The sequence below is a fragment of the Heterodontus francisci genome, chromosome 30 (genome assembly GCF_036365525.1).
Source record: "Heterodontus francisci isolate sHetFra1 chromosome 30, sHetFra1.hap1, whole genome shotgun sequence".
Classification (NCBI taxonomy): Eukaryota; Metazoa; Chordata; class Chondrichthyes; order Heterodontiformes; family Heterodontidae; genus Heterodontus; species Heterodontus francisci.
Window position 1 is genome coordinate 44706871 of NC_090400.1, and position 27194 is coordinate 44734064.

The window sequence follows — 27194 nt, forward strand, 5'->3', positions numbered from 1 at the left end:
AACTTCTGCCTTAGTAACACTTGGTATTTCATTCGCGTCTGATGACACTGTTGTTGCTTTATCTTCATATCCTTCTGCTTTGAAGCTGTACGCGTCCCGGTAGAAGTCCGAACATACCTTAAACACTTCTCCCTTATTTGATGCAAGGTTGCCACGTGCTTTTTTTTTTAAAATTGTTGAATTCTTGTTTTTGCCCTGTTTCTTTTAAAGATTTCTTTTGGCTCTCTTCCGGTTTCTAATATTTTAATTTGCTCCTCGCTCATCATCCCGTTTCTTTGGCATTGCTTTTTCCTAGTTATTTTAACCACTTCAGCATTTTCAATTTTCTCAGACTGTTCTGTATGGTATTCTCCTGAGTACCTTAAGCCTTGCATCATTAGCATCAATTTCTTTGGTCCCACTGGTTTTTTGACTGGTTATTCTGTTTGGTGGTGCAATTTTTGCAGATTTTCCCATTATTACTGTAATGACTTTGTAACATCTTGTGTCAAGGTCAATCTCTTCGACTTCTAGACCATAGTGCTTATGTGCGTATCAAATCTATTTTTGAGTCTGAGTTGGAATTGGTTTAGACTAACTCGTGGCTCTCCAAGTGCTTCAGTTTGTACAGGCAACTTTGAATAAGGGACAACCAGTATCTGAATGCAAGTTTCTACAGATGGCATAAAAATGGAGGTAATTTATTAACCAGGACTGCCCAATCAATTTTGTAGAGCAGAAAGTACAGTAGAGCTCTCTCAAAAGTAACTTTTAATTAACATAATTATAGCTCTCTTACCGAAACATAATTCATGATACTTATATATACATAGAATGTACAGTACAAAAACAGGTCATTCAATCCAAATGGTCCATCCCTGTGCTTTTGCTCCACACAAGCCTCCTCCTGTCCCTCTTTTTCTAACCTTATTAGCATAACCTTCTCTTCCTTTCGCTCTCATATTTAATCATGCTTGCTCGTAAATGCAACTATGCCATTTGCTTCAACAATTCTTCACAGTAGCAAGTTTCACATTCTAACCACTCTAGGTGAACAAGTTTCGCCTGAATTCACTATTAGATTAATTAGTGACCATCTTAAATTTATGATCCCTAGTTTTGATCCCTCTCAAAACTTTCTCTAATAAATCCTTTCATAATATAAAGACCACTATCAGGTCACCGCTCAGCCTTCTCCATTCCAGAGGAATGGAGCCCAGGCTGTTCAATCTTCCTGGCTCAGTTATGGCATCCATTCTTCCAAATCTTTTTTGCACTTTCTCCAGTGCTTCTATATCCTTTTTATAATACGGAGACCAGAACTTTACACAGTATGGTTCTTGTAAGTAATTAGAATTTATAGCATTTTCAATAACATTATGTAAGATTATGTTGCAAAATTTATCTACAACCATTTTATTGAAAATACATTTTAAAGCTGCAGTATCCCATTTTAGTGATAAACTGAATTTCGAACCTGCCAAGTTTCAATTCATAAGGAACTAAGCCAATATCACCACCTTCTCCAATATAATCAGAACCATCAAAATGTCTATTTAGACAGATTGGCAAACCACTCATAGCAGAGAGATGGTTAAAAAATCCATATAGAACAGTGAAGCTTGAATCAATGGTCTCAACAGACCAGAAAATGGTCCTTCTGGAATGGAATATTTCATGGCACATTGTAGGACTGCACAATTATACTTTGCCAACTCAAAAAAAAATTGCAAGTAAAGGAATTCTAAATTAAAAGAATTATTGGGGTGAATTACAGAAGGATATATAGTGCCAAATTAACTATACGACACAAAACACATGAAAGCTGATGAAAGACTAATTTTAAAAAGTGACTGATACGAGCTCCAAATGACAACTGTTCAGACAGCCTTCTCACAATATCACACAGTTACTGTTTAAGCACAATAAATATACCAAGTCAAATATGGAAAAATACAGGAGCTGAACATGCAGATATTGAATGGATAAGGTACAAAAAAATTATATACTGTATGTAACTTTTGCACTATAAATTCTTCACTGTGCAAAATTGCTTTTTTGGTGACTAGGAGTAACTGAACATATGAAGCAGGTGGGACTGTGAAGTAAACTGATATGCTGCAGGACCCATTATCCAACACTAGTGTAAATTGTACTTAAGTATTTATTATTGTAAAATTCCTCAAGCATTAGAACCTACAGTGCAGTAGAATCAGATCGATGATATAGCCTGATGTGAAGTGACAGAGAAGCCAAATCCTGACACTTTCAGGTTCTAGATTCGACTTTGATGGGGTGGAGAGGACGACAAGTATACTCCACTCCTATATTACACAAACATGACAGAAATTCTGATGTGGTCCAAGTTCACAAATATAAATACACATTTACGATTCCACACAAATACCACTGAAATAAGGCATTACACAATAAACCTAGAAGGAACAAAGGATTTAATAAAAATGCATTATAGCTTACCTGGAATTTGACTGAAATAAAGCAGCAGATTAATGAACTGTTATTCATTGTCTACTCAGTCTTTTGGACTTGAAATAAAAAAAACTTGGTTGGAGATGTCCCTTCAATTAAAATGTAAGCCTTCTCAATCAAGTGGCACAGAGTACTAACACATTAATAAAGTAAAGACCTCAATATCCCATGCATCAAGTTACTGACCTCAACATTGTTAATACATGGAGACAATGAGCAGTAACCAGGCACTTTTCCACAACCACCACCTCAGGCAGTTCTCGAACACCTTCCACCTAGTAGTTAAGCAGAGAGATCCAGAGAAAAAAATATAATGCCCACCTGCTCAATTTAGTAATTGTTGGGTAGTTACTGTGTAACCCACGCAGAGCTTCAGACAGGTCTTTGTAGTCATGGTAACGGTCAAGACTGAGGTCGACAGGTGCAGATAAAATCAGGTGGTTCAATCCTTCTTCAGTGGACAAACTCTTTATAAGTTTTTGAAATTCCTCCCCAGGCTCTGCTGAGGAGTTGGTGAGCACTTGATCATTGTTGCTAACATCTTCATCTGTAACACGTGAAAGAGTGAAATTGACCTGTATAGCCTCTTCCACTACAGTCACATTCCTAGTCATCGGGATATACCTGCAATAAATGAGGATGGGGCTATTGAAACATCACAGAAAAATGCTGCCTGGTATGAAGTTTTTTGTACAATTGTGATTGAACCTAAAAGAAAATGTTTCTAAAGTATTTCTCCTAGTCTTCAGTAAAGCAGCTATTTTCTTACCATGGCATAATCTTCATAGCGGAGATCAATTAACTTTAATCAAAATTTTTGTAGAGCATTTATATTCTGCTGGAATTATCCAGCAGAATTTACAAATTATGAAAGACTACCTAAAATTAAGACATACAGATCAGAAGTACCAAAGCAATACACCTTAAAAAACTTTTCCCATTGACTTGTAGCGAGACCAAGTTTGGTTTCAATTTATTATATATTGAATGGCATTCCCAATAGAATGGGTTCTTCAGCAGTTCATCATGTTTCTAGAATAATGGTGCTGATCTCTCTACAAGCAGAACATTTCAATTCCAGATCAAATGGTACATTCCTGTCAGCACACTATAATGACTAACTGCTTTTCCTGCACAACTCTACTACAGAATTAGACATGTTGTTTTACTACTCACACCATGACAAAAAATATAGAGCAAAATGCTTTTTGTACCAGTCAGTGATGTGATTTATACACAGCACATTTCATTATTTCTCACCCTCGAGCTGAAGCAGTAATTTTATAGACACCGGGGACAAGCAGACGCCAGTAATCCCCATCTTTAGCAGATCTCACTGGATGGTTCACTTCAGCGACAATAATGGTAGCATTGTAAATCCCTTTTCTGTTAGTGGCATCAAGTACAAATCCCTTCACACCTTTGTGGACCTAATGTTAAAGTAATAAAAAAAAATCTGTTTCAGTATGAATATAACAATGTGCCAAAAACTGGAACCAGCCACTTGCATAGATTTGCTGCAAAGGATTAAATAGCATATAAATGGGGACCATAAGAAAATTGTATATTCTGAAATTACAGCTTTTTAGCAAATAAAATGGAGATTTTCAAAAGGAAATTGAATGAGCACTTGAATGAAAAATGTGCAGGGCTATGGGGATCAGGTGGGGTGGTGGAACCGACCATACTGTTCCACAGGGAGCCTGCATGGACTCGATGGGCTGAATGGTCTCCTTCTATGACGTAAATGACTATGACTACGTTAGCAATCTTTGTAATTTCAGATGTTAATATTCCTACATTACAAATTTATTTTGAAAGGTGATTTAAATACTTACCTGCTTAAATCCAGATTAGCTATCATCCCTTCAGCCCTCTGGTTGCTAAAGGCCGACGGCTCAAGTAATCCAGAGACGGTTCGTAAAACATTATTCTTTGCACAAGGTACTTACAAGAGATAAGATTGGACAACTTAACTGAATCCCGCTACTTGGGTTATACTGCCCACATAAGTACTCCAATTTCCAAATGAACAGTGATCAGGAGTGGGAATTCAGTTCAACTTTCACTTGCATATCATTGTGTTTCTCTGCCCAAGCGCAGCTAACTCAATAAATCAGTAATCCAAACTTGGATGTGTGACTAAATCTCACATCAGGCAAGGCATTTATCCATTAAACAATAAGAAACACGAGCATATTTTGGAATCACAGGGCTGATTTTGGCGGCGGACAAAAAAAATGCACGTGGCTAAAGAGCTGCCGCGATTCCAAATGAAGCGGCTCATTTAAGTAACCGGGGCAACCGCGCCCCCGATCACCTGGCAATGGCGTCAGCAGTCTGTGCGCAGGCGTGATGGCATTTCTAAAGGGCTGTTAGCCCTACCAAATATTTAAAGATTAAATGAAATTAAATAAATACATCTCTTTTGCACCTCTCCCACCCCCACTACCAATAACAATTATTTGCCCTCTTCGCACCCCCAACCCCCACAACACTTACTTTTACCATCTGACCTTCTTCCACCACCCCCCCCACCCCCCAACAACTGCACAAACTTTAAACTATAACCCTTCCCCCCACCCCGCATCAAGAAACTTACCTCCATTCCCGCCCCAGCAGTGTTGCACCTCGGTTCCTCGGACGAGGATCCGAAGGCACGGCAGTGCCGGCTGCTGGGGTGAAGATCACGGCGGGACATTGGGAGGTGACGGGAGAGTAATTAATTCAGGTACTTTAATTTATTTAAATTGCGGTCCCTGGCTGAATGGCGGGGGGGGTCGTCACGAGGCCTCGCTGCTGCCGGCAATATTGGGCCAGGGCCTGACAGCGTCGAGGTCATGGCAGGCCTCATCCGGGGCCATGGTCAGGCACCCACCCTGCCACGGATCCAGACATTGAGGGCTCTATAGAATCCAGCCCACAATTATTGCATTTTCCCCAGGACATGACCTGAGGGATTTTTCAATCAAGAACCCAGAGACAGCAAAAATGTATAGTGCTATAAAGATTACAACAATCTCCTTGTCCTCCACCTCCATGCTACCATTCAGAGGATACCCAAACCAAGATATCCTGATGATTAAACCAACCACACTGGGCAATATTAGAAACACTCAAAAGACCAGGCAGCATCGGTGGAGAAAGAGAAACGGTTAACCTTTCAGGTTGATGACTTTTCATCAACGAAAGCTCATCAACCTGAAACATTAACTGTTTCTCTCCACAGATACTGCCCAACCTGCTGTGTGTTTCCAGCACCTTCTGCTTTTATTTCAGATTTCCAGCATCTGCAGTATTTTGCTTTTAAACTCATGATGCTGTTTCACATCAGATTACTGCTATTTCACTTGTTAGTTGATCATCAGGCTTCTCCGACTACTTCCTTTGGGCGAGGAGAGAGAGAAAGATACAGTGTAATTGAGATGTTAAATGTACTTAGGTCTTCTAATTTTTTTTTTAAATGGCAGCCTCAGGGAGGGTGCAGCACACTAGTATTCAACAGGTAGGGCAATGGAATCATGTTTCTAACAATTACTACACAGGCACAGAAATAAGAAAGAGCTTCTGTTTGATGTCAGACTCAACCTACCTGTTTTATAAACTGAAGGAGGGACCTTTTATTTTGCTTCCAATACTTTGGCAGATCCTTGGCAAAGGGAAATTTGTAACAGCCCAATTCAATGGTAACTTCAAAGCAGTTTGTTTCAATGTAATTCCAGTCCTGCATACCACCTGGGGAGCAAGAATTTCATATTTATTTCATTGAATAGATTAGAGATACAGCACTGAAACAGGCCCTTCGGCCCACCGAGTCTGTGCCGAACATCAACCACCCATTTATACTAATCCTACACTAATCCCATATTCCTACCAAACATCCCCACCTGTCCCTATATTTCCCTACCACCTACCTATACTAGGGGCAATTTATAATGGCCAATTTACCTACCAACCTGCAAGTCTTTTGGCTTGTGGGAGGAAACCGGAGCACCCGGAGAAAACCCACGCAGACACAGGGAGAACTTGCAAACTCCACACAGGCAGTACCCGGAATCGAACCCGGGTCCCTGGAGCTGTGAGGCTGCGGTGCTAACCACTGCGCCACTGTGCCAGAAAAGAAAGCCACTCGGAGCAAAATATTTCTTGACAACTTCTGTCAAAACTTCATAAGTTTAATCAAAGATTATTTAAAGAGGGATTTGACTATTTAAAAAACCAAATTGTACCCACTTGACTAATAAATGCAATCCCTTGGTTGAATATTCTATACAACACAGTTAGCATTATAAAGTCCAAGTGTATGATCAAAATATGTTTCCTTTATCTTACTGGTTATTACAGCAGAAGGTTATATAACTACACCCAGGAGTGATATCAGTCATGTATTGCTGGAATGCCAATCCTTCTTAATGAAACTAAGATGCATTTTGCTATAGCACAGCAGCATATTTTAGTATAGACTGAGAAAATAATTTTTTTTCAAACTGGAGTGGTATACATCCTAGATACACCACCACAGAAATATAGCCTGTAGTTTGTGGGTGCACCAAGCTGGCTTCACCCATCTATAAATCAACTTCATCCCACCACAGACCTTGAGCGAAGACATGGAAGGGGTAGGCTGTCTATCCCCGCAATGGCGTCATTTGCCTGTGAGCAGGTTCTGATGTCATTTTTAAAGGGCTTCATAGAAACATAGAAAATAGGAGGCCATTCGGCCCTTCGATCCTGCTCCACCATTCATTATGATCATGGCTGATCATCCAACTCAGCAACCTGTTCCCGCTTTCGCCCCATATCCTTTGATCCCTTTAAACCCAAGAGCTATATCTAACTCCTTCTTCGAGTCATAGAGTTATAGAGTCATAGAGATATACAGCACAGAAACAGGCCCTTTGGCCCATCGTGTCCGTGCCAGCCATCAAGCACCTATCTATTCTAATCCCATTTTCCAGCACTTGGCCCGTAGCCTTGTATGCTATGGCATTTCAAGTGCTCATCTAAATACTTCTTAAATGTTGTGAGGGTTTCTGCCTCTGCCACCATTTCAGGCAGTGTGTTCCAGATTCCAACCACCCTCTGGGTGAAAATTTTTTTTCCTCAATTCCCCTCTAAACCTCCTGCCCCTTACCTTGAATCTATGTACCCTGGTTATTGACCCCTCTGCTAAGGGAAAAAGTCTCTTCCTATTTAACCTATCAATGCCCCCCATAATTTTGTATACCTCACTCATGTCCCCCCTCAGCCTTCTCTGTTCTAAGGAAAACAACCCTAGCCTTTTCAGTCTCTCTTCACAGCTGAAATGCTCCCGCCCTCACAACACCCTGGTGAATCTCCTCTGCACCCTCTCCAATGCAATCACATCCTTCCTATACTGTAGTACCAAGAACTGTACACAGTACTCCAGCTGTGGCCTAACTAGTGTTTTATACAGCTCCATCATAATCTCCCTGCTCTTACATTCTATGCTTCAGCTAATAAAGGCAATTTTTTTTTTATTCATTCATGGGATGTGAGCGTCACTGGCCAGGCCAGCATTTATTGCCCATCCCTAATTGCCCTTGAGAAGGTGGTGGTGAGCTGCCTTCTTGAACCGCTGCAGTCCATGTGGGGTAGGTACACCCACAGTGCTGTTAGGGAGGGAGTTCCAGGATTTTGACCCAGCAACAGTGAAGGAACAGCGATATAGTTCCAAGTCAGGACGGTGTGAGACTTGGACGGGAACTTGCAGGTGGTGGTGATCCCATGTATTTGCTGCCCTTGTCCTTCTAGTTGGTAGAAGTCGTGGGCTTGGGAGGTGCTGTCTGAAGAGCCTTGGAGCATTGCTGCAGCGCATCTTGTAGCTGGTACACACTGCTGCCACTGTGCGTCGGTGGTGGAGGGAGTGAAAGTTTGTAGATGGGGTGCCAATCAAACGGGCTGCTTTGTCCTGGATGGTGTCGATGAGCTTCTTGAGTGTTGTTGGAGCTGCACCCACCCAGGCAAGTGGAGAGTATTCCATCACACTCCTGACTTGTGCCTTGTGGATGGTGGACAGGCTTTGGGGAGTCAGGTGGTGAGTTACTCGCCTCAGGATTCCTAGCCTCTGACCTTGTAGCTCTTGTAGCTACTCCAGTTCAGTTTCTGGTCAATGGTAGCCCCTAGGATGTTGATAGTGGGGGATTCAGCGATGGTAATGCTATTGAATGTCAAGGGGAGACGGTTAGATTCTCTTTTGTTGGAGATGGTCATTGCCTGGCACTTGTGTGGCACGAATGTTACTTGCCACTTATCAACTCAAGCCTGGATATTGTCTAGGTCTTGCTGCATTTCTACACGGACTGCTTCAGTATCCAATATGCCTTCCTAACCACCTTATCTATGGACAAGTACACCAAGGTCCCTCTGTACTTCCTAGGGTCCTACCATTCATTGTATATTCCCCTGCCTTGTTAGTCCTCCCAAAATGCATCACCTTACACTTCAGGATTAAATTCCATTTGCCACTGCTCTGCCCATCTTACCAGCCCATCTATATCGTCCTGTAATCTAAGGCTTTCCTCCTCACTGTTTACAACACCAATTTTTGTGTCATCTGAGAACTTACTTATCATACCTCCTATATTCACATCTAAATCATTAATGTACACTACAAACAGCAAGGGTCCCAGCACTGATCCCTGTGGTACACCACTGGTCACAGGCTTCCACTTGCAAAAACAACCCTCGACCATTATCCTCTGTTTCCAGCCACTAAGCCAATTTTGGATCCAATTTGCCCTTGATCCCATGGGCTCTTACCTTCTTAACCAATCTCCCATGCGGGACCTTATCAAAAGCCTTACTGAAGTCCATGTAGACTACATCAACTGCTTTACCCTCATCTACGCATTTAGTCACCTCCTCGAAAAATTCAATCAAGTGAGTTAGAAATGATCTCCCCCTGACAAAGCCATGCTGACTATCCCTGATTATAGGCGGCGCAGTGGTTAGCACCGCAGCCTCACAGCTCCAGGGACCCGGGTTCAATTCTGGGTACTGCCTGTGCGGAGTTTGCAAGTTCTCCCTGCGTCTGCATGGGTTTTCGCCGGGTGCTCCGGTTTCCTCTCACATCCAAAGACTTGCAGGTGATAGGTAAATTGGCCGTTGTAAATTGCCCCTAGTGTAGGGAGGAGATAGGGAATATGGGATTACTGTCGGGTTAGTATAAATGGGTGGTTGTTGGTCGGCACAGACTCGGTGGGCCTGTTTCAGTGCTGTATCTGTAAATAAAATTAAAAAATTCCCTGCCTCTCCAAGTGGACATTAATTCTGTCCCTCACAATTTTTTCTAATAGCTTCCCAACCACTGATGTTAGACTCACCGACCTGTAATTACCTGGTCTATCCCTGCTACCCTTCTTGAATAATGGCACCACATTTGCTGTCCTCCAGTCCTCTGGCACCCCTCCCGTGGCCAGAGAGGATTTGAAAATGTGTGTTAGAGCCCCTGCTATCACCTCCCTTGCCTCACATAACAGCCTGGGTTACATTTCATCTGGGCCTGGGGATTTATCCATTTTTAAGCTCGCTAAAACATCTAATACTCCCTCCTTTTCAATGTTAATATGTTCAACTACATCGCAGTCCCCCTCCCTGACCTCTACACCTACATCGTCGTTCTGCACAGTGAAAACAGATGAAAAGTAATAATTTAAAACCTCACCTATGTCCTCCTTCTTGAAAACATACAATGTTTTGGACGCAACTGCTTTCTGTGGTAGCGAATTCCACAGGCTCGCCACTCTCTGGGTGAAGAAATTTCTCTTCATCTCAGTCCTGAATGGTTTACCCCGTATCCTTAGACTATGACCCCTGGTTCTGGACTTCCCCACCATCGGGAACATCCTTCCTGCATCTACCCTTCAAGCCCTGCCGTTCAATTTAAATATTTAAAGATGCATCAATTTAAAAAAAAATTTTTTTTTAAATCTTGCCCTTGTCCAACCGCTCCCCCCCAATCACCACAGAATTAATTACTTGTCCTCTCCCCCCGCAAAACACTTACTTTGTCCACCCGAAACCACCCCCTCCCCAGCCCCCGAAGTGCATAAACTTTATACTATAACCTTTTCCACCATTGCCTACACCAATGTTATGATTTTGACCCTGCACCCCCCCAACCGCCCCCGCACAGAGAAACTTGCCTTCTTCCCCACTCCCCACCAGTGTTCCACCTCGGTGCCCCGGATGGGGATCCGAAGGCGCGGGAGTGCCGGCCAGCGGCATGAATATCGCACCAGGACAGATGGCAGCGACATAAAAGGTAATTAATACAGTAATTTAAATTTATTTCAATATGTTAATAGTGGTTCTGTGGCCGAGCAGCAGGGGGGCCGCCACGAGGCCTCGCCGCCGCCAGCAATATTGGGCTGGGCCCTCCCAGCGTCAGGGTGCATGGTGGCCCTCTCCCAGAGTCATTTTCCAGCACCCCCTGCCATCGGGGGGGTCTGTAAAATTCAGCCCTTTAACTATGGACTCACATTCCTATGTCATATAGAGTACCAGAACCTGCACCATAGCATAAGTTCATTTTGGCTTGATGCTAAACAACACAAATCCATCTCAACTCAAACACCTGGAGTACTGTGTACAGTTTTGGTCCCTTCACCCAAGGATAGATAGACTTAGCTTAGAAGGAGTGCAACAAAGGTTCACTAGACTGATTCATGGGATAAAAGAATTGTCCTATGAAGACCGAGTAGACTAGGCCAACATTCAGTCGCCATCAGATAAATGAGAGATAATCTCATTGAAACATGTAAAATTCTTAAGGGGCTTGACAGGGTTGACGCTGGGAGATGTTTCCCCAGATGGGGAATCTGGAACTAGGGATCACAGTCTCAGATTAAGGGGCCATCCATTTAGGACTGAGACGGAGAAATTTCTTCACAAAGGGTTGAGAATCTTTATAATTCTCTACCTCGAGTGCTTTGGAAGCTCAGTCATGGAGTACATTCAAGATAGAGACCAATAGAATTTTTTTTGTATATTTAGGGAATCGAGGGATATGGGGATAGTGCAGGAAGGTGGAGCTAAGGAAGATGATCAGCCATAATCTTACAGAATAGCAGAGCCGGTTCAAAGGGCTGAATGGTTTACTCCTGCTCCTAATTATGTTCTTATATTGGAACTGCATCTTTACAGACCCTGTCGGGTTGAATGGGATTATGATGGAAGGATGCACATTGTTTAAAGAATGAAGATGAACATCTAGCTAAGTAATTAAACTTCCTATATTCCTCATTCTCCACATAACCTACAGGCCAAGTCCTGCATAGAAGGAAAACACTACCCCTCAAAAGTGATCCAAAGGCAATTTCACGTGCTGCAGTTTATGCCAGACAGTAATGTTTAGTAAGTGGGTGATGATTGCTCTATATGATAGCAGATAAAAAGCTATCGATTGGACACCAACTAAATAGCGTGCAGAAAGCAGCCATGCAGCCTTTAATTAGCCTTATGGGCACCTTTCCTAAAGGCAGTAGCAGCATAGGATACAAAACCACTGATTTGTCTGACCAATGCCTGCCCTGGGATAAAACTTAAAATTATGAAAATACACAAGGAACATCAGCATTTACAAAGAAAACAGCATTAACATTTTGGGTGTAGGCCCTCCACTACAAAACTAAGGCCACAAAAGATTTGCCTTGGGCCCCTGGATTATAAATAGTGAATAATTATGAAGATTGTCTAAATTGCTCTGTACAAAACACAAATTAGGATCAGTCAAGCATCTACGTAGTTCAAGTGTTGATTTGTGTCGCAATTGATTAAGCAATGGGATGATTTCTTGATCCAAAGAAAAGTAGACTTCTGCTAAAAAAGGGTTGTGAAATATTGAAACTCTTCTTACCTGGTACATTATACCAATTTGCACCATTTGTGATTCCCTGAGCAAAATATTCACCAGGATACACATCTTTACAAGGATGACCTTCAAACATTGGACTGTTTTCCTTAAAAAAAAATTGATGAACTAATTAAGTGCACCGTAAGTAGGTCTCAAACAAAGCAACCGACAACAGGCTTTATTTTTATTTAGAGATACAGCACTGGAACAGGCCCTTCGGCCCACCGAGTCTGTGCCAACCATCAACCACCCATTTATACTAATCCTACACTAATCCCATATTCCTACCACATCCCCACCTGTCCCTATATTCCCCTACCACCTACCTATACTAGGGGCAATTTATAATGGCCAATTTACCTATCAACCTGCAAGTCTTTTGGTGGTGGGAGGAAACCGGAATACCCGGCGAAAACCCACGCAGACACAGGGAGAACTTGCTTTGTTTTGTTAAATTTGTCAAGTATTTTCTCTGCAGATACTTGAATAAAGAACTTCTAGATTGATGGGCAAAATTAGACATCAAATTTAGAATTGTCCATTCTAAGGGAAATGAAATTTGTTTCAATTTCTGGTAGGATCAACTACTGTCACGTCAAGCAAAGTAATTTAAAAAAAACACCGCTAGTATAATTTTAAGATCAGTCTTCAAAATCCATATATGAAAGACAAATATACTTCATGAAAAAGTACAAAAGATTCAAAACTTTCAAAAAATAAAATTCCACATATTCCAGCCAAAGGCATATTTTATTTACACCATCGCTGTAATGAAGGTCCACTGACTTCAATGGAGCAAAATTAAACGGTCTTATGCGTTCATGCTTCCTTGTGAACATTTCCTTGAACTATTTGGGTGTGCTGGAGCACTGCTTTCATGAAATGAATTTCCTTTGACCAATTTCTCAAAGAGGAGGACTAGATCTTTGGATGTTTACCTGAATAACACAAAGACCACAGACAAAATGCAAATTTCATATAAGGGGCCTAAAAAAAGGAGCTTTTGCACAAGGAGTTCTGGCAAAGAACTGGAGGGTGGCAAATATTACAATTTTATTCAAGAGAGGGATATGAACCAGGAAATTATAGGCTAGTTAGTCTTAGTTTGGTCAGGAGCAAGTTTCTATGGTGTGTACTACAAGATGAAATTAGTCAACAATTAGAAATATAAGGGCTAATCAGAAGTGGCGGGGTAGAGGGTGGGGGAGAGCGGCAAGAGAAAGGAGTGGAAGGGAGAGAGATTTGCATCCAACACGTCTGAGCAATGCTATACTGAAGTTTAAGAACCTACTGGACTGCACGATAGAATATGTTGATGAAATGTCACAATTCACCATTTACCAAATGAAATCTATGCCTTGTTCAGGTTTGGCTATTTGATAATAAAAAATCATATATTAATTAACCTTACTGGAGTAAATAATCTAAACATGGTGATATAATTTTGTGAAAACATCCATTTATAAAACAATGAGATAAGTTTACAACACTATCTTCAATACAACTTTGGCCAAGTTTTTTGAATCAATCGCCTTAGGAAGTACATTAAAAGACTTTTTTCAAAATTGAAATAGACTTAGGTAAACAACGTACCTTCGAAAAGGAAAGTGCCAACTGCTGAAACATGGCGTCATCTGGTGACTTACTATACACAATAATCCCATCTGCATCATCATCATAAGGGTAATTCACTACCAGGGAACCTTTTCGAAATACAAGAGCGCAACTGTTTTACTCTTTCTTCCAATATCCCAGTAACAAAGTTACATAAAAGTAAAATCATCAAAACAATACAGTTCAGACATATTTATAAATATAAGAAGAGCTTTCAAAGAAAGTTAAGCAGCTTACACAACTGCCTGAAATTTATATTGATATATGACATTTCCCCCACTCCACCCCCAATGGTTGCACTACAAAAGAGGAGCTTTCAAATGCTTAAAACAGCAACTTCTTTGGAAGGGAATATATTTATCAAGCTAGGCCAAGTGAAGGGAGAAACAAATACATGTTTTTGCATCTAGTGGCATCTGGTAATTCTAAATTGCCATCACTCCCTATTCCCATTAATAGGCACAATGAGTTGCAACCTCCAAGAATCATCCCCTGCTGTACATTATTACATTTCCACTTCTCAAGCTCCGTTTTCTGGGCTCAGTGAGATCATTAAGTTGTGTACAAATACTTCTGCCTGTATCTCTAAATTTTTCATATATACACAAAGCTGGATAGCTTTTTAAATTTTTACACTAAATCTATCAATTCAATTGAGTCAAGTCTTGATATGCTAAACTTCAATACATCAAAATGCTGTCATGGTGCCTACCATTAAACTAACTACAGTCTTTTAAACTAACACCTAGATATATCTTGTATCCATCAACCTGTGGAATTGTCTTGAAGCCACATTCTTATATTCCTAGCCCGGTCTCCCATTCTTTGACTGCATTGTGCCTGTTTCCCAATAAAAACAGTCACTTGTGCAGTATTGTATTCCTATGGCAGTGTGCATCTGTTCAAGTTTGGTGGGCCTAGTGGCATAGAAATCATCTATTCTTAGAATTATTTCCTCACTGGTGAAAAAGAACTGGATGGGCATTGAGAATGCCATGCCAGGACAGATTGGAGCAGGCAGGGTCATAGGTGATTAAATGCCTCTTTAAGACATAGTCCCAAGAATCAAAATCATCACACCAACAGGAAAGATGATCTGAAGCAGGTGATAAATTGCAATACGTTGATATCTGGCTTTTAACTTTGTTCCAGGTTCTGTGCTAAGTTAGCTGATCAAAGAAAGGGTAGCAGTAAGGGTCAGGGAGGTGGGCAAAAAAAAGACATGACCAAATGGCCGATACTGCTCCAGACCACTATCCAGCTACCCCTGTTGGATGTGCAGATATGTGGATGTCTTGGGAAGAGAAGATCAGGCTTGGTGGTTCCTCCCCTTCAATGAAATAGCCTGCTGACACTCATTGTCAAGATTCAAATGTGAATGATAACCACTCGGGTGAGATGCTGGAGGCTGCTCACTGCTTATGAACTGCACTCCAGCAAAAAGTCAGTGTCTCTTCAAGAGAGAAGGGAATAAAATTTGGTGAAAGGGAAAACAGTAAATTGGAGCATTTTGTAATAAACTGCCATTAGCTATGCTGACATTGACTGAAACTGTGCCATTTCTCCGTTTTTTGAAACACACTGATTACGCAAATTGTCTGATAAATCTAATAGAAATCAATTACTAAACACCCAACACCACCCAAGAAGGCAAGTACCTACCACCATGTAAATTAGCAGATAACACAAAAGGAGTCTTTTTCAGCCAATCCATCACAGCTAACGTTTCTGGCTGTCGTGGGTCATGAATTTGAAAGAACTGGTCAGGAAAGTTGCGATTCAGATCAAAGTTGTTACTATTGTTTCTACCAACCAAACCATTCATATCCCCTGAAAGTTGAAGCAGAAATATTACAGCTTGCAAGACACATTTTGTACATAGTTTAGTAATGTGGCGCAGTGGTTAGCACTGCAGCCTCACATCTTCAGGGACCTGGGTTCGATTCTAGGTACTGCCTGTGCGGAGTTTGCAAGTTCTCCCTATGACCATGTGAGTTTCTGCTGGGTGCTCCAGTTTCCTCCCACAGCCAAAGACTTGCAGGTGATAGGTAAATTGGCCGTTGTAAATTGCCCCTAGTGTAGGTAGGTGGTAGGGAATATGGGATTACTGTAGGGTTAGTATAAATGGGTGGTTGTTGGTCGGCACAGACTCGGTGGGCCGAAGGGCCTGTTTCAGTGCTGTATCTCTAAATAAAAAAATAAATAAATAATGTAATCTAAAACAAAGGCACTAACATTATCGGTTGATTAGTAGAAATCATTAGCATTTTGGAAAACAAAAGAATATAATTCATTCTTGCCCTAGGCATATGCTTATAGGTAGGCAAAAATATAAATCAGAATTATCAGAAGATGGACCAGTTTTCAGAGTTGCTAAGAAATTTGAAGTTAACAATTGCTTCATGCTCAATGTGACCATTACATTCTTTTGTTTTGTAAGACCAAGCCACTCACATTTTATATATAATGGCACAAGTATTAAAAACACTGAAAATTAAGTTAATTATGTTTGATATCCCGTGCTCAAATATATTTGACAGACAGCAGCATTTTGCAGAGTAATTATTTGCCACAGAAACTGTAGATCTTAAATCTCTACAAGGAAAGGCACAACATTTTCAGCTTGGAAAGGACAGAGGGAAATAGTAAAGAAAGCTCAAGTGGGAAAAAGTTTAAACACAGACCAAAAAAAAACATTTGTTTCAAATTCAAAGCATCACCTTCTGTTGCCATTTCATATCCATCAGGATTCATGGAAGGCATGATATGGATTCTTGTTTTAGTTACCAAACTGGTCACTTCAGGATCAGTTCCAAAATTGTTACAAAGGTACTCAATAAGATTCAGGAGGAGCTCGCGGCCTACCACTTCATTCCCATGCATGTTTCCAATGTATTTGAATTCAGGTTCACCTAGTTAAACAAAAACAATGTACTTAGCATGGTATAATTCATTTTCCATTTATAGATTTTTTTTTTACTATATACAGAACAAACATCGCTGCTTTTATAGAATGAAAGCTCTGTAGAATTATGCAAATACACCAATAAATTGGTATGCAAATTTGGCTTCGTAAAGAGTGCTTTTCATCTCATATCCAAGTCATGAATAGTAGCATGTCCATTTCCTCTTGCGACCTCTCATTTCTACCTTGCATTCTAGGGCGTCAAAAACTTGCCAAAACATATTCCACAAAACAGGAAAAAGCCACATGAAATGATTATTTACCCACATGGAACAGAAAATGTCACCTTAAGTAGACACATTCTGATAAAATAGAAAATAAATTCATCTGATGCATTTACTGAGCAGCTTTCACTTCCAGCCCTGAATAGGATAATGCAATCCAGCTCTTAGAATGAGTAAGCCAATAAGTTTACTAACAGACCAGTGAGAGTTGAAGTACTACTGGACTAGAACAAATGTTCAAAACAAAACAAACATTCTGGTATAGTAGATATGGGAAGATTCTTGTGCAAGCTTTCTTCAAATTCGCCGGACATGGATATAGAAAATGTAATTTCTAACTTTTGTTTGTAGTCAACTAATTTAAAGAAAAAATTGTAGGCCCATGACTCGCCAATAATTGGTTCTGCTGTTGGAAAAGGGATTTCTGTAGTGCTCATTTTGAGCCTCGCAATCTGGGTGCATTTAAATCAAATTCTGTGTTATTTTCTTGTAACTATACCCATTTCATGGATGCCTGGATTGTCCGATATTTCCATAACATACAAATTCCTTTGCTTCACTGATTTCCCAACAGTATATAGATGTGTGATCGCTGGGTAGTCTGTGGAGTATTTCCTCAGCAGAATCTCCATGTCTGCGTAATTATGGTGCCTGAAGTTCTCAGGTTTAATGGCTTTGGACTGGTGTTCATCTTTTTCTGATGAATTTTGTGTCCTGAACACAGCGGAGGTGGTCGTCTCAACAGTATGATTATTTGCAGCTACTAGAGGTTGAAGCGTGAAATTTAATTGCGTGGCTGGGCCCTCAAGTACCTCAATGTCGAAGACAGTGGCAGGCATGTAACTGCAAAAACATAAACAATACCTCTAGTATTCTTTTTCAAAATTTTTTTCGATAAATGACTGAAATCTTTTGCATTAGCTTATTTTTTAAAAAGTAACCAACTGAAAATTAACCAGGCCTTAAGACTCAAGATAGATCTGCTGGATCCCAAAATCAATGTGAAAACTGTTAATTTTACACTAAAATGTCTGGGTAGCAATTTAGCTCCTCAAAGTCAGTTACAAGATATGCATACTTAAAAACGGAAAAGTTTCAGTGTTGAGTCAATATGCTACACCAAATGAGGTAGTCTGAGTTGAACATCACTGCTGTTGCTTTACAGTATGCTATATGCTTTCAATAATCAACTTTTTCACAAATTAATTCAAATATGATGCAACTCATTGCTTAGATCAAGAGATCTTAACTCCCTCCACCCCAACACACCATGGCAGCAGTGTGTACCATCTACAAAATGCACTGTAGCAACTCGCCAAGGCTCCTTCCACAGCACTTTCCAAATCCACGATCTCTACCACCTAGACGAACAAGGGCAGCAGGTACATGGGATCACCACCTTCAAATTCCCTTCCAAAAATCACATACAATCCTGACTTAAATATATTACCATTCCTTTACTGTTGCTTGAACTCCCTCCTTAACAGCGCTGTAGGTATATCTGCACCACAAGGATTGCAGTGGCTCAAGGTGGTGGCTCACCATTACCTTCCCATGGACAATTAGGGATGGGCAATTAATGCCTTTTGTTGAATGGTCTAGCTTTGTTTGGCATACGTCTTGTAAATGGATCAAAGAAGAGAGAATAATTTGTCCGGTTTTCACTTTCCTTACCCTTGTGCAACAACTGTTACGTTGTAGGTCCTTGGTACAAGCAACCTGTGGAAATCGCCAAAATCGCCTGTTGTAATATTATGATCAATGCCAGTGACTACAACAGCTGCATTAGAAATACCAGAGCCAAGTACTGCATCTGTGACAAATCCAGCAATACCAATATGGACCTGCAGAATACAAGTATAAATGCAATTTCCTATTAATATAAGAGTTGGCATTTGGTGGGAAATGATCAGCAGCTACTCAGAATACATCAAACTGGAGTAAATCCATAAAATGCATCAAGTCAAAATTGTCGGTCACCAAATGGATCCTAGACATCACTTATCAGCTCGGTGAGTTTTCTTTTTTGGGCAGCATGAAAGGAAGAAAGTAAGCATGTCAGTTAAAGTACTGCCTTCCCCAGCTCGGTACTCTGAAAACAGGCTGTGGGTGCTGGGTCAATTGAAATGCTCTGACTGAGGTCACTAAAGTAAGGACAAAGGATATGAAGCAAAGGAGATAAATGGAGTTGTGGTACAGATCAGTTGTAATCTGACTGAAATGATGGTACAAGCTCAAGGGTATGAATGGCCTACTCCTGCTCTTATACGCATAACAAAGGTAACTATATCGGAAATTTTCATTCGTTTCTAGAGTTTGGGACATCCTGGGGACATGAAAGGCACTAAAGAATCTAAAATTTACAGCACAGGAGGATGCCATTCAGCCCATCATATATGTGCCGTCTCCGATGAAAGTCCCACAACCTGTTTATTGTCCATAACTCTATACTTCTGTCAATTTACCAACCTGTCTGACATCCTGAAACCTGTAACTATCCTCATTATGATCTATCATCTGAAAACTTTGTATTGCTGCTCCCTACATCAAGTCCAGGTCATTTATAGAAATTGAAAACAGTAATGGGCCCAAAACCCACTCTTGGGGAACCTCCTCGTCTGAAAAACAGCCATCACCACCCTTTGCTTCCTGTCACTGAGCCAATTTTGTATACATAATCGCCACTTTCCCTCAATCCCATGAGTTTCCAACTTCTTAATAAGCTTCTGTTGTGGCACTTTGTCGAATGCCTTCCGAAAGTACTTATCTACAAAATTTAGTGCACTATCTACCTTCACTGTTACCTCACCAATTAAGTGAATCATGTTAGCCAGAAACAAATTACCATTAAAAAATCCAGGGTGGAACCCCTTGATTAACCCACACCTCTCCAAATGAAAGTTTATTTTGCCTCTAATAATGTTTCCAATAACGTCCCCACCACTGATGTTAGGCTGACTAGCCTGTAGATTCCTGGCTTAATCCCTCTCTTCTTTCTTGAACAGTGCTATATTACAAGCAACTCTCCAGACCTCCGGCACTACTGAATCCAATGAGGATTGAAAAGTAGTGACCAATGCCTCTGTTATTTCTACCTTTGCGTCTTTCAACAACCCAAGATACATTCCATCTGGACCAGGTGACTTAACTTTCAGTAATGCTAATCTTTTCAGCAAGTCGTCTGTAAATACTCTTATCCTGTTAATAACTTCATTATCCTCTTTTAGTGTAATTTTTACAACATCTGCTTCCTTTGTGAAGACAGATACAAAGTAATCAAGAACAATTTAAGGTAACTGGCAAAAGAAGCAACATGAGGAAAACCTTTTCATGCAGCAAGTGGCTAGGATCTGAAACACACTATGCCAAAGCGTACAGTGGAGGCAGGTTCAATCGAGGCTATCAAAAGGGAATTAGATAGTTCCCTGAGGGAAGAATGTACAGGGTTACGGGGAGAAGGTCACGAAGTGAATTGCTCACTCAGAGCCGGTGCAGACACGATGGGCTGAAAGCCTCCTTCTGTGCTCTAATAATTATGTGATTCTGTAATACTTTTACCACGTCCTCTGCATCTACGTGAAGATTTTCCTTTGGGTCCAACTCTTTCACTGGCTAACTGCTTACACTATATGCTTATACATATTTCAGAGATCAATTTAATGTAACCTTTTTTTTTGCCTCCCGTATTAACGTTTTCAATTCCCTCCGGTACGTTCCATAATCTTCCTAGTTATTAACTGAATCTTGCTTGTAATGTGCCGAAGGTCTCCTTTTTCTGTTTTATTTTAAACTTTTAGTTCCTTTATCAGACAGAGTGCAACAGCTTTAGATGCTCTACTTTTTCCCTTCAATGGAATAGTTTGTACTTGAACTCCCTCTTCCCTGAATGCCCTCCATCAGCGCTTTACCCTGCAACTGCCTTTCACAATTTACTTGTGCTAGATCCCTTCTTAAATCAATTAAATCTCAAAATAAATTTGGTCTATTTCTCACAGTACCTGCTCCATTAAGTTTAGAAGGGAATCACGGTTTTTCTCCCATTCTTCACGAAGGGTAGAGGCCATCGGGTGTTTGCAGCAGGTGAGTTCCAGTGTGATTTCAAAACAGTCTCCATGCAAGTAATTGTAGTCTTGCATCCCTCCTGCAAGATTAATTAAAATTAGATGTCATACTGTGAACCTACATGCTGACATTACAGTATTTTACTTTCCATTTACTGTACAGTCTCATATGCAAGTATATCTCTTACTTAAATTTATATATTTTCACCTAATTTCAATATAACATACTTAAAAATGTAAGTATGACATAGAACCATAGAACAACTACAGCAGAGAAGGAGGCCATTCAGCCCATGGTGTCCGCGCCAGCTGAAAAAATAAAGCTGCCCAATCTAATCCCACCTTCCAGCACCTGGTCCGTAGCCCTGCAGGTTACAGCACTTCAGGTACATGTCCCAGTATCTTTTAAAAGAATTGAGGGTTTCTGCCTCCACCACCATTCCTGGCAGCGAATTCTAGACACCCACCACCCTTTGGGGGAAAACATTTTTCTCTCATGTCCTCTCTAATCCTTCTACCAATCACCTTAAATCTGTGTCCCCTGGTAATTGACCTCCCCGCCAGGGAAACAGGTCTTTCCTGTCCACTGTATCTGGGCACCTCAATTTTGTACACCTCAATTAAGTCACCCCTCAGCCTCCTTAGTTCCAGGGAAAACAAACCTAGCCCATCCAATCTTTCCTCATAGCTGCAATTTTCAAGCCCTGGCAACATTCCTGTAAATCTCCTCTGTACTCTCTCCAGAGCAATTATGTCCTTTCTATAATGTAGTGACCAGAACTGCATGCAATACTCCAGCTGTGGCCTCGTGTTTTATACAGGTCCAGTATTACATCCCTATTTTTGTATTCTGTACCTCGGCCAAAAGAGGAAAGCAATCCACATGCCTTCTTCACCATTATCTACCTGTCCTGCCGCCTTCAAGGACCTGTGGACGTGCAGTCCAAGGTCTCTCACTTCTTCTACCCCTCTCAATATCCTCCAGTTTATTCTGTATTTCCTCGCTTCATTTGCCCTCCCCAAATGTATTACCTCACACTTATCTGGACTGAATTCCATTTGCCACTTTTCCGCCCACTCAACAAACCAAATTAAGGAAATTCCTTTCAACATAAATTCTGTTCTTCATCTCCAGACATTTAATGAAGCCTGGTTTTAATCAACTATCATTCTGGAGTCTACAGCTATCCTCTTCACAACTAACTACACTGCCAATTTTTGTATCATCAGCTAATTTCCCAATCATGCCTCCCACATTTAAGTCCAAATCATTAATATATACCACAAACAGCAAGGGACCCAACACTGAGCCCTATGGAACGCCACTGAAAAATCTTTCTATTCGCAAAAACATCTGTTGACTACTACCCTTTGTTTTCTGTCCCCGAGTTAATTCTGGATCCAACCTGCCATATTTCCCTGTATCCCATGAGCTTTCATTTTACTAACCAGTCTGCCACGCTGGACCTTGTCAAATGCCTTACTAAAATCCATGTAAACTGCATCCACTGCACTACCCTCATCAATCCTCTGTCACTTCCTCAAAAAACTCAATCAAGTTAGTAAGACATGACCTTCCCCTAACAAATCCAAACTGACTAATCAGTGCCTTTCTATGTGGCAGTTTATCCTGTCCCTCAGAATTGATTCTAATGATTTACCCACTACCGAGGTCAGACTGACTGGCCTACAATTATTTGGCCTATCCCTTGCACCCTTTTTAACCAATGGTACAATGTTCGCAGACCTCCAATCATCTGGTACCTTGCCTGTATCTAGTGAGGATTTGAAGATGATCCTCAGCGCATCCGCTATTTCCTCCCTGGCTTCCTTTAACAACCTGGGGTGCAATCCATCTGGTCCTGGCGATTTATCCACTTTCAAGGATGTCAGACCCTCTGGTACTTCCTCTCTCATTATGCTTATCGTATCTAGTATTTCACACTCCTCCTCTTTGACTACAATGTCTGTATCAACCCCCTCCTTTGTGAAGACAGACAATAAACTCATTAAGAACCCTGCCCACATCTTCTGCATCAAGTTCCCTTGTACATCTCTGATAGGCCCAACCCTTTCCATGGTTATCCTCACTCTTAATGTACTGATAAAACATTTTTGGGTTTTCCTTGATTTTACCTGCCAATAATTTTGCATGTCCTCTCTTTGCTTTTCTAATTTCCTTTTTTCCTTCAATGGAATAGTTTGTACTTGAAATCTCCCTGACATATCCAAGTTCAACTTATTCACTGCATTTACAGCACTTTCAGTTTCAGTTTTGGCTTGGAAGTGCTGGTGATAATATACACTTAGGCAGAGACTGGTCAAATATTTATGCTTAAAAGGAAAAAAAAGCTTGAGTTACAGCTGATTCTGTTAGGTGCACCCAATTAATCAATATCTAGACCCATCAAATTGCCTATTTTGAAAATAGATTTTGTATTTTCAGGGGGAGAAAAGGTAAGTAACGTGCCAAGAAACCAAGACAAGTAGAATATGGAGCTAACTCGTGCCTCACACTTAACCGGGGATCATTCAAATTTAGGATCTGAGATTTAATAAAACTTGAGCTTTAAATGAATTATTCTCTAAAATGTTAAAAAAAAAAAATTTAAATGACAGTAATTAATCCCTAAAAGACAGATTGGAAAGTTCTCTAAAATACTTTTCTGGCACATGCTATCAAAATTTCAAAAGACCAACTGTCCGGACATTTTAACCTCATGTAAGGCATTGGCTGTTATAAACCACTGCGCTTCAGTCACTGTGCCACGGAATAGCAGAATGTGACTTTAACCCTACAATGTACAGCCAGCACAAAGAACAGCCAAAAAGCTGATTTCTTGCATCAAAGATCAGAGTTATGAGGAAAGACTGGAAAAACTTGGGAATTTTTCAGCCCGAAATGGAAATATTTGACAGTTAAATTTACAAAATAATTAATGAAATGGAACAGGTAAATTCCCAAAACTGATATCAGGAGATCCTTCTTCATACAAAGAGCAAATAACTAATGGAATTGAATACTAATTAGGGTCGTGGAGGTAAAAATCCTGGAATTAGGAACTAACTGGGCGATACAATGGGGTGAATTAATTACAATGGCCCTCATTAAAAAAAGTCCTTTGTGAACTCTTGACTTTACAAGCCTGGTGGCTCTGATGACCTATCGGTTCCATAAATCATGTGTGGTTGACTCTTGTAACAATTGCTGTAAGTGAATGCCAAGATCTTTGAGTTTTAAACTTCTGAAGTAATAAATCTCGATATTCCATACTCTGAATTTCAAATAGTTGTAGGTAAAATATTCAATCCTTTCTAGAGTTAATGCATAATATATTTTCCAACTGAATATATTACTCTCAAGTTAACCATTTATACCTTGGTAAAGTCCCAGCTCAACCAGTCTGAATAGTTTTCAGCAAGTTAAACAGGCTCGAGGATCACCCTTCATAGATGGCATTCCACTATTTTTCTTTCATTCCCTGGTGCAATATTACCATGTTTTGTGGAGTTTATTATATTGACTGGAGCTTTTTCAATTTTGAAATGCAATATTTACCACGCCTTTTGTAAATGTCAATAATCTACCAATTGGTAGCACTGCGACCTGTGAATTTCAATTGTGGTTCATGCCCCTATCAGAATTTATGTACATAATCCAAGCTGATGCTACAGTGCACTATTACTATAGATGAAATGTTGAACAGGCATAGAAAAACCCTCGGTTTAAGTCTAATCAAACCTACCGCACAATTCAAAGATCAAGCAAGAAAGCCTCCCAGTGTCAAAAGGTACCAATATTCACCCTCAACTACACCACCAGAAAAATAGAATAACTGGTCATTTGCTGTTTGTGGGATCTTGTTGAACACAAATCACCTATCATGTTTTCTTACATAATATCAACTATACTTTAAAAGTAATTAAGTGGTTGTGAACCATTTCCGGATGCCCCGAGGATGTGATAAGGCACTGTATAAATACAAATTCTTTCAATCCACTGTAGATTCTTTTTATGATCCTGCAACATGATTGTGAATGCCATCCACATTGACAGCCACTGATAATTCATCTAATAAAGAACTAACTCCCTGGGTAAGGAACCACAGTGGTGAATTTTCAATGTAGTGAATAAACAGCATAGAATTTTTTTTCAAACAAGGAAATTGCCAAAAGCAAAATACAAAAGATGTTGGAAATCTGAAATGAAAACAGAAAATGCTGGAAATAGCATGCCTGGCAGCAGTTGTGGAGAAAAAGCTTTGCATTTACATAGTGCCTCAGGACATCCCAAAACACTTTACAGTTAATGAAGTACTTTTGGAGTACATTCACTGTTATAATGTAGGAAGCACAGCAGCCAATTTGCAGACTGCAATGTCAATGACCAGATAATCTGTTTTAGTTTAGTGATACAGCACTGAAACAGGCCCTTCGGCCCACCGAGTCTGTGCCGACCATCAACCACCCATTTATACTAATCCTACACTGATTCCATATTCCTACCACATCCCCACCTGTCCCTATATTTCCCTACCACCCACCTATACTAGGGGCAATTGCTAATGGCCAATTTACCTATCAACCTGCAAGTCTTTGGCATGTGGGAGGAAACCGGAGCACCCGGAGGAAACCCACGCAGACACAGGGAGAACTTGCAAACTCCACACAGACAGTACCCAGAACTGAACCCGGGTCGCTGGAGCTGTGAGGCTGCGGTGCTAACCACTGTGCCACCCAGTTTTAGTGATGTTGATTTGAGGGATATTGGCCTGGATACCTGGAAGAATTCTCCTGCTTTTCAAATAGTGCCATGGGACCTTTTATATCTACCTGAATGTGTACAGGGCCTTTGTTTAACATCTCATCCAAAAGACCACACCTCTGACTGCCTCAGCACTGCACTGAAGTGTCAGCCTTGCTTTCTGTGCTCATGTCTCGAGTGGGACTTGGACCTACAATATTCTGACAGTCAAGAGTGCTGCCAACTGAGCCACAGCTGACACCCTGTTTCCACATCTGATGGAAGGTCAAAGAACCTGAGACATTAACTCTGCTTGTCTCTCCACAGATACAGCCAGACCTGCTGAGTATTTCCAGTATTTTCTGTTTTTAAATTCAGTGGTCAGTTGTTTACACTGCTTATGCGCCTTTAATACACGCTGCCAACTTCCTTCATGCTTTGAACCTTCCTGCGATCTGCCTGCCAAGTCCCCACTGGCATAAATTACATAGATCACTAAGAGCCAGTGGCATAGCAGCTGCATGTTTCCTGGGTTCGCATTGCTAATGCACTCTTTCTGGATAAATTTATAGTGAGATTTCACTTTCAAGTAACCAGTTGCCTTTTTATGCTGTTATGTTCAGTGAAAATTTAACATCTATTTTTATCTTCTGATAAGTGGGATCTTCAATGGGAATGCAAACTGATGTAATAAGTAAAATTATAAGTGGGGATGCAGTCAGTTATAATCACATTGTGAGACAAAAAACTCCAGCTAAGATAATGAACATTTCCAAGAATGGTGTCTACCTTCATACGCAGTCACGTAGCCAGTAATACTGCACAATACTTCATTATTGTAACTCAGTAGAAAATGTTATTACAGGTAACAAGGTTTACCCCAGGAGTCCCGGGGTTATTATGGAATTAGAATCTGCGGCTCGAGTTGCAGGCTTATATCTACATAATGGATATTCAAGCACCACTTTTCAACCAACAGGAAACATTTTACAGTGAAACAAAACTTAATAAAATAAACCTTAAACAGAAATGAAGTGAGCATTACAATAAAAGCAGACTGCATAATTTAACTAGTGCATTAACTATAATCACACTAAGATTATCACTACTCTACTTTGCAACAATATCAGGCAGGTAACATTAGGCAGCCTATTTATTCAAGTGGACCATATTCCTGTGTATTAATGGCTGCTTCACCATCAGGAATAAGTGGCTCATTTCAACAATTACTACATCCAAA

At 40.6% G+C, this 27194-nt stretch overlaps 1 protein-coding gene across 2 annotated transcripts in view; it reads right to left on the minus strand.

The window, feature by feature from the left end:
• The window catches only part of LOC137346721 (carboxypeptidase D-like), a 211550-nt gene that overhangs the window by 26430 nt on the left and 157926 nt on the right, over positions 1 to 27194 (minus strand). For both annotated transcript variants that reach the window (XM_068010473.1, XM_068010472.1), the window contains 10 exons: positions 21148 to 21290; positions 18824 to 18993; positions 17649 to 17992; positions 16681 to 16872; positions 15623 to 15790; positions 13940 to 14049; positions 12350 to 12452; positions 6062 to 6204; positions 3730 to 3899; positions 2791 to 3093 (listed from right to left, as the gene is read on the minus strand). In XM_068010473.1, the coding sequence (XP_067866574.1) occupies positions 2791 to 3093; positions 3730 to 3899; positions 6062 to 6204; positions 12350 to 12452; positions 13940 to 14049; positions 15623 to 15790; positions 16681 to 16872; positions 17649 to 17992; positions 18824 to 18993; positions 21148 to 21290 (1846 nt within the window). The remainder of the gene's footprint in view (positions 1 to 2790; positions 3094 to 3729; positions 3900 to 6061; positions 6205 to 12349; positions 12453 to 13939; positions 14050 to 15622; positions 15791 to 16680; positions 16873 to 17648; positions 17993 to 18823; positions 18994 to 21147; positions 21291 to 27194) is intronic.